General features: G+C 37.7%; 1 protein-coding gene and 1 pseudogene across 1 annotated transcript; both read left to right on the top strand.

Annotated features, from left to right (window-relative positions):
* Positions 1–300: 300 nt before the first annotated feature.
* LOC147935508 (uncharacterized) lies at positions 301–3,468 on the top strand. Its single transcript, XM_087471066.1, has 12 exons — positions 301–707; positions 837–979; positions 1,105–1,221; positions 1,473–1,587; positions 1,673–1,810; positions 2,001–2,096; positions 2,184–2,297; positions 2,575–2,643; positions 2,790–2,860; positions 2,953–3,046; positions 3,155–3,283; positions 3,369–3,468. Exons 1-12 carry the CDS (start codon positions 369–371, stop codon positions 3,372–3,374), a joined length of 1,431 nt encoding a protein of 476 aa, XP_087327192.1. The 5' UTR covers positions 301–368; the 3' UTR covers positions 3,375–3,468.
* Positions 3,469–4,198: 730 nt separating this feature from the next.
* LOC147935507 (putative FBD-associated F-box protein At5g56560 pseudogene) lies at positions 4,199–5,430 on the top strand (annotated as a pseudogene).
* Positions 5,431–8,327: the final 2,897 nt, after the last annotated feature.

The raw sequence follows: 8,327 nt of genomic DNA, 5'->3' as shown, positions 1-8,327 counted from the left end.
ATGATCTTAAACATGTTCTCCCAATAACTAACTTTTTAACAAAAGATCTTAACTACTGATCTTACATTATTTTCATAATATTTTTACTCTAAGAACACCTAAAATAGTTCCCCTACAAAGAAGCCCTAACATAAATAAAACTTAGATTTATGGATCAATAATGTTGTCCAGAGAAAAAGATACAACTAATCTAGTAACCAAACAGAACCAAACCTATAACATAAACGGCAAGCAGTGTGTTTGTCGAAGCATTCATAAAAAAACGGCACGTAGTTGAAATCACTTCTTCTTCTTCTTCTCCTTCACCATGAACTCTCATTTCCACACACTCAACTCAATCTCTCTCAAATGCTCCTTCAATCTCAACCATGAGCTCGTTTTACCTTTCTTCTTCTCCAATTTCAAAACTTCAGTGGCACGCGAACCCTAAACCTAAACCCAATCGCTCTGTTGTTCGTCTTCCCCTCTCTCGTAACTGCTACTCGTGGAGATTATCTTGTAACGTTGCTCAACAACATGGTCTCGATTTCGAGGAAACTGTGGAAGAAGATGAAATCCCTCAGCTTGTCGAGCTATCTTCTGAGGAGCCGAGCTTACACGAAGAACAAGTCGCTCCTCCTCCTCCTCCTCCATCGAGAATGCTGAGAAAGAAAAAAGAAGATGAAGAGAGCTTAGACGATAGGTTCAAGCTCAGAAATGGAAAGGAGGTTGCTTTAACTAACTAAATCTTCTCTTCTTACTCAACCATTTAGTTTCCTGAACTGGGTTCTTATAAAGGGACCATTTTTGTGCTTAAGTATTGAAGAAGGCATAGTTCATTATTGTAATTTGTCCAGGTTTTTGAGGAGAAGGCATACCTAGTGGGCGTGGAAAGAAAGGGAGATGGAGAATGTTTGTTTGAGATAGAGGAATCTCTTGAGGAACTAGAACAGCTCGCTGATACAGCTGGCCTTGCGGTCGTTGGTTCTACTTATCAAAAGTTAGTAGTTCTTTGTTATCTGTGTATTGCTACTTAGGGATGTAATTGTATTTTATTTCTTCTGCTGCCATGTTATCTTATGGTGGATGCTAAAGTCAATGACGGTTTGATGGTATATACCACAGGCTTGCTTCCCCCAATCCTAGAACGTACATTGGATCAGGAAAGGTCGCTGAGATCAAAACTGCAATCAATGCATTGGACGCTGAGACCGTTATATTCGACGATGAGCTTTCACCAGGGTAATGTTTCTTTTCAGTGGAAATATATGCTCTTGAAATTAAGACCACCACGCGTCTTGCATCTGAAGTTCCAAATATCTATAGTTACAAGTTATAACTCTTCAGTGTTTTCATTGCAAGCTGTAGAGTATTTACTAATAACTAGTTATTGGATTGTTATAGTATGTAGGAGTTTCATACCCTTGTTTGTTCCAACACTAGTTTGCCAACATGTGATTCATTTTCTTATGAATTTGTATATTGAAATGTAGACAATTGCGCAACCTGGAAAAGGCCTTTGGTGGGGAAGTTCGCGTTTGTGACCGCACCGCCCTTATCTTGGACATTTTTAATCAAAGGGCCGCAACTCATGAAGCAGCCTTGCAGGCAAGATAAAGCCTACATATAGAGATGACTTATGCTCTTTTCAAAAACCATGTACAACATTGGCTCAATTTGGACTTGTTTCTAGGTTGCTCTTGCACAAATGGAATACCAATTGCCACGATTAACTAGAATGTGGACTCACCTTGAGCGTCAATCTGGTGGCCAAGTTAAGGGCATGGGAGAAAAACAAATTGAAGTTGATAAACGTATCTTGCGTACTCAAGTAAGTAAAATATATACTTCTGCACTTCTAAGTCTCTTTTGCCTCTGCTCCTTGTGTCATTTGTCAAGAAATGGTGTGTGGCATGGTTTGTGATGAGTTGATTTCTCAGGTTCTGTCTTTGTTTAGGTTTTCTGTATTGGTTCATTAAGATAAAAGTATATTCTGAACGTTTTCATATTGAATTGGCCAGATTGGAGTTCTCAAAAAGGAGTTGGAATCTGTTAGAAAACATCGAAAGCAGTATAGAAGCCGACGTGTTGCTATACCTGTGCCTGTTGTATCTTTGGTAACTACACCACGTTATGTTAAACTCGTTGGAATTGACCAACACTTCATTTTATATGAGAATTTTTTTTTACCTATTGTGTTGTAGGTTGGTTATACAAACGCTGGAAAGAGTACACTTTTGAACCAATTGACTGGTGCTAATGTTCTCGCTGAAAATCGTTTGTTTGCGACTCTTGATCCAACTACAAGAAGGGTTCAGGTCAGTGAAATTTGTTGGAAGAGTAGATCCACAGTTCCTACCTTCTTATATGCTACTTTAAATAATACATATGCCCACATTACCTAATGAATGACATGTTCAATGTGATGTGTTAAAGTAATTGTACTGTGGTCCTGCACTGCCATCATGTAACTTTTCTTTTAATCGGACTATATGTCGTCATTAGCTATTGATATGCATTAGCGTGAAAAGTTGTATTTTTATGTGGTATCAAGTTTGGACATGAGATTTCTTTTCTGTGTCCCTTTTTTGTCAGACGCACAACGGAAAGGAGTTTCTTCTCACAGATACCGTTGGTTTTATCCAAAAGTTACCAACCACCCTGGTAAGGTCCTAATGGCTAAAACTCAACTAGAAGATTAAACGAACATGTTCTTCATGTGCTTTGTTAATACTCCCATGAGTGTCTCATAGAATTGTAGAAGGCTTGTGTTAATGCGGTGTGTAACTTAGCTGAAAAGTGTCTTGCAGGTTGCTGCTTTCAGAGCAACACTCGAAGAAATATCAGAGTCAAACCTTTTGGTGCATGTTGTTGACATCAGGTTTGGTATCTTCAAACCCTGGTTAAATTGGATCAATCAATCAGATTTCATATTTTCACCTACTCATGATAATATGCTTGTAACATGTTTAGCCACCCACTGGCAAAGCAACAAATAGAAGCTGTGGAAAAGGTTATGTCTGAACTCGATGTTGTATCAATCCCAAAATTGGTTGTGTGGAATAAGGTAATGTATAGTAGTAGAGGCAGATATGATTGTCTTTCCATTCAATCTTGTGTTGTATTTGAAACAGAATGTGGGAACAATGTTATAATACTCTTTTCCTTGTTTTAGGTTGATAGAGTGGATGATCCTCAAAAGGTCAAGCTGGAAGCAGAGGAAAGTGGGGATACTATTTGTATATCTGCTCTGACAGGAGAAGGACTAGACGACTTCTGCAATGCTGTTCATGAGAAGCTTAAGGTTGGCATTTCATCAATATGTATTGATCTTTTGGGGTTCATGGTTGTGGCACATTAGAAATTTAGATCTTGAAACTATGTATCAGGATTAAATGGTTTGGGTTGAAGCCCTTTTGCCATTTGATAAAGGGGACCTTCTAAGCACCATACACAAGGTTGGAATGGTGAAAGAAACTGTGAGTAGATGACCGACCATCTTACTTGTTTTCCTTTATTTGTTCAGATAACTCATTTGATATTCATGTCTTGTGTTTGGTGCATGGACGCTGGTGATCTCCGGGAATAATGATATGGACGCCACAATTGCGTAGGCCGCACGAGTTCAGCAGTGTGCGTACAGTTTTGGTATTGCTGGTCGTCTTCTCGCCCCCAATCTCATTTCGGTGATCTCGGAGAGGAAGGAGGTCCTCGATCATGACTCCGTCAGGAGCAAGTCGAGTTATTCCTCCATTCGAGTTGTCTGGTGGGAGATCGGAGATTGATGCAGCATTTCCATGATTTCCGCGGTCCTCTTTGTCGATTAAGGAAGGGATTGGAATTTCGCTAGACTTGAGTCTTGAAGAACATTCGGCTTCTTCTGGTCTATCGCGCATCTCGCCCTGGTCCGGTCTGATGGTCTTTGGAAGTTTTTTGTTGGAATTCTTGCGGATCAACGGATTGCTTGCGGTAGCAGACGAGGAGACCATGGCCGAGATGAAGGGCAGTGCAAGTCGCCGAAGAGTGTAGAAGAAGGTTCACAGAAACAATAAATTAATTAAGGGACGAGGAGAGAGAACAGAGTAAATACCTTTGACGATATGGCGAAAAGTGAAAATAATCAGTGGAGATCAAGTATTTATAGAAGAGAGTGGGCGGCAGCCCTACGAAGAGCCATAATTACCTACTCAACCTACGCGACGTTTCGACTTCCGAGCTGATGGAAGTGACATGTCAGACGCGTATCATTCAACTAATGGGTGGCGAAGCGGCGCGACAATCCAGGTAATTAGATTCGGATTTCTTTACGAATTAAATCGGATATTCTCTCCTAAAGTCCGGACATTCGAATTAACTTCTGAATATACCGAACTGGGGGGGGACTAATTGTTGGTGCGGGAATTAGCACCCCCAACATACGGATCTAAATCTGATTAAAGAAACCGGCTATCTAAACCGGGAGCTCGACCCTATGGTAGATTTCATCCCTAAAGGCCCAACTGCACCGAGAAGCACATGGGCGAGATGACAGGCCGACGTCCCAGTTCGCCCTGCGGCTGACCTAGTGAGAAATATTCACTTTCCTAATCACGGCCGAGCTGATTAGGAAAGTGAATATATTCTGTAGATCTAGGGATACGTATAAATAGAGGGCAATCCTCTCATTGTAAGATCATCTAGCAATTAATACTAAAAACCCTAATTCCTCTTTGTTTTTGAGCAAAACCTAACTTGTTTTCCAAGAGATTTCAATTCCCTTTTACTTTATTACTTCAATCCGATTTCTTAGAGAGAAAGTGTTACTGAATTTATTTCCCCCTTCAAACAAATTCATTGTGTGAAACTCAGTTTCTACAGTGATCACGGTTTTGTGATTAATGCTCCTTCTTTGAGGTACTTGAACGTTAGAGATTACTCCAGTAACGTTTTACAGTTTGGGCATATGCCTGAGCTGGTCAAGGCAACCATCGAGATCATTACTTGTTGTGACCAACCAGGCAAGTTCTTAGGAGGATCATCATCTCTTACATCATTACTTGTTGTGACCAACCAGGCAAGTTCTTAGGAGGATCATCATCTCTTACGTCAATCCGATATCTCTCTCTGTGCTTCCCAGTGTGGTGGAATCTGTTGAACTCCATACTTCAAGACGCTCCAAGACTCCAAGTTCTCAAGCTGAAACTGAAACCTCGTGTTCTACTACATAGCATGGATCGCTGGAACCAGCCTTGCTCGGTTCCCGAATGTTTAGTGTCCCATCTAGAGATCTTCGAGTGGAGACATTACACAGGGACAAAGCAAGAAAATAAACTGGCAAAGTATATCCTAGAAAACGCTAATTGTCTAAAGATGGCGACATTCTCATCTGTATCTGCAAAGAAGAAGCGGATTTTCAAAAAGTTAGCATATGCTTATAGAGGATCAGAAGCATGTCAGCTTGTCTTTAGATAATTAACATTTGTTTTGTTTTGTTATTTCTGTTCATCCCTATTTTCTTTCGACAAACAATTTTCGCAAGTTTATGTTTCTCCTGGTGGGTTTTTAATATCATCAATTCAATTCGTTGGGTTTTCTCTAGATAAGTTTTGCCACAAAACCTCGAGGTGATAATGATAATTTCAATCTTAAATAATTTGGGGTTTTGGATACATCAACGAGCTTATTCTACGCACCCTGTCTGTCTGCATCATAACAACTATATGAGAATTGAGAAGATGACTTACGAATATCATCCGATCCTCAGACCCCCTGCGAGAAGTATTTTAGAAAAAAATAATTTAAATTAAAAATTGAAAATTATATATTATGAAATTATTTGAATGTAATAGAATAGTTTGAATACATAAACTGTTACTAAAAACACAATCTTCAAAATGAAAATTTATAACAAAAAGTATTATGTAGAATAGACGCAACTTTGCAAAACATATTGTTTAAAGTATTATAAATATAAGATATTTTTATGAATAATTATGGTAAAAAGCTACAATTAAAAAAAATCACTATGAAAAAGTGATCCTATACAATTATATTAAGTTTTATTAAATTTCTATATTACTATAATTATTTCTAAAATTTTAGTTTGACGATAAAATAACATTGAATATTAGATATTAATATTCAAATTATTTTGATTTAACATAACATGAAAAATTTGTTTCAGTGAACAATGATTTGTTAGTTATTGATGAAGAGATAAATATATAGAGATTTCAAACGATATGACTATTTAAATAGACATACCTATTAGAACAAAAACTTGTGATGGAAAAATATGAATAAAATATAGTGAAAAGGCACAATTCTACAATGAACAAATACAACTGTTTAAGTTTTTTAAAAAGAACAAATAAAACCAATTGTTTTACAAACCAATTTTACAAAACCAATTAGAACGAAAAGTTGCAATTGTTGTTCTCATTTATTCAGATTGTTATTATTATTTTATTCTTAAATATTAAAAAAAAATTAACGGAAAGTTAAGATAAATAGACACAACTTTAAATTAAATATTAAATTGTATAAAAATTAATATTTACATAATAACATTAGTTAGAATATGCTTATAGAGGATCAGAAGCATGTCAGCTTGTCTTTACATAATAACATTTGTTTATTTTTTGTTTTTCTGTTCATCCCTATTTTCTTTCGACAATTCCTATAAATTCCCATAGAGTTTCTTCTTCCCAAGGAAAGAGAACAATGCAAAATCATATAAATAAAACTTAGATTTATTTATGGATCAATAATGTTGTCCAGACTCCAGAGACATAAAAACGGCAAACAGTGTGTTTGTCGAAGCATTCATAAAAAATCGGCACGTAGTTGAAATCACTTCTTCTTCTTCTTCTTCACCATGAACTCTCATTTCCACACACTCAACTCAATCTCTCTCAGATGCTCCTTCTATCTCAACCATGAGCTCGTTTTACCTTTCTTCTTCTCCAATTTCAAAACTTCAGTGGCACGCGAACCCTAAACCTAAACCCAATCGCTCTGTTGTTCGTCTTCCCCTCTCTCGTAACTGCTACTCGTGGAGATTATCTTGTAACGTTGCTCAACAACATGGTCTCGATTTCGAGGAAACTGTGGAAGAAGATGAAATCCCTCAGTTTCTCGACTTATCTTCAGAGGATCCGAGCTTACACGAAGAAAAAGTCGCCCCTTTATGTTCATATATTTTATCCTGTTTTCCTTTAGTTTATTCACATCTTTTGCATCTTTTGCTATCCATTTTGACCATTATTGCATAGCTTTAGGACTATTCTTGCATTGGAGTATAGTTGCATTGCATTTGCATCTTTTCATGCATAAACAGGTGATTTTGGAGCTTAAGGAGTATGGAAGCAATGCTGAGGAGAAGTGAAGCAAACAAGAGGAGAAAGAAAGGGAGTTAAGGCTGAAGAAACCAAGGTCCGGAGTCCCACTCGACTGCCCACTCGACCAGACACTCGACCGTGTGCGAAGAGGGACTCGACCGAGTGGAAAGAACAGAAGAAAAGCCAACTCGACCGGTCACTCGACTGAGCACCTGGTCGAGTTGGTTGAGCCGCCTAGCTATTTTGTCTTTTGGCATTTTTAGGGCTTCCACTCCTTTTACTATAAAAGGCCTTGTACCCTGCAGCCACCAAAGAGTCCAGTTTTGTAGATATTCTCAAACCTAGTATTTACTCTTTTGGGAATTATTACTTTTTGCACTTTTATTTTCTTAGATCTTGTACCTCCTTGAAGGAGAAAAACAAAAAGATTCTTGAATTTTGTTGGTTTCATAACTTTCAAAATATTGAGAATTCGAGTTTGATTCCTTCTTTAATATTGTAGATCTTTGCTTTATCTTTCTAGTGATGCAAGTTTTGTTATTTTCTGGGTTTATGAATTTGTTGTTCATCATGTGTGATTGTGAGTAGTTGCTTAGGATCTTGAGGATGGGTTAGGCTGGATTGAGTTTGTGGTTTGTTTGATTTGGTCAAGCTTGATTGTTGTAGATCTCTTCTAGGCTAGATATTCTTAATGTTGATCCTATAACCAAGAGGGTAGGGTTTGATCTCAAGCCTCTTAGCATCACACCAATGTCTAAGGAGCATAGATAAGGCTAGATCTAGAGTTTATCATTAGGCTTGCTAAGAGATTAGGAGTCTTGTTTGATATTTGACATATTGCTTAATGCTTGCTTGTATAGGTTCTTTGCTTTGTGAGAACAAGTCTAGAAATATATGAGCTTGATTGTTTTTTGCCATGAGAGTGGATTAAACATGTTCTAGGAGACTATTGTCTAGAGATTAGCTCAAGTTGTTTGAGATTTGTTGACCAAGTTAGATAACCACAATTATTAGTCCAGCCCATGAATC

This window comes from Camelina sativa, chromosome 11 (genome assembly GCF_030686135.1).
Source record: "Camelina sativa cultivar CO46 ecotype springtype chromosome 11, ASM3068613v1".
Lineage (NCBI taxonomy): Eukaryota > Viridiplantae > Streptophyta > Magnoliopsida > Brassicales > Brassicaceae > Camelina > Camelina sativa.
The sequence above is the reverse complement of the archived record's forward strand: the minus strand, read 5'-3'. Positions and strand labels throughout refer to the sequence as shown.

Bases quoted from the DNA above. Each gene is read 5' to 3' on its own strand.
- LOC147935508 (XM_087471066.1), top strand. From the start codon at position 369: ATGAGCTCGTTTTACCTTTCTTCTTCTCCAATTTCAAAACTTCAGTGG. The intron at 708-836 runs GTTGCTTTAACT...TAATTTGTCCAG, and splicing joins AGCTCAGAAATGGAAAGGAG to GTTTTTGAGGAGAAGGCATA. The intron at 2,644-2,789 runs GTAAGGTCCTAA...AGTGTCTTGCAG, and splicing joins AAAAGTTACCAACCACCCTG to GTTGCTGCTTTCAGAGCAAC.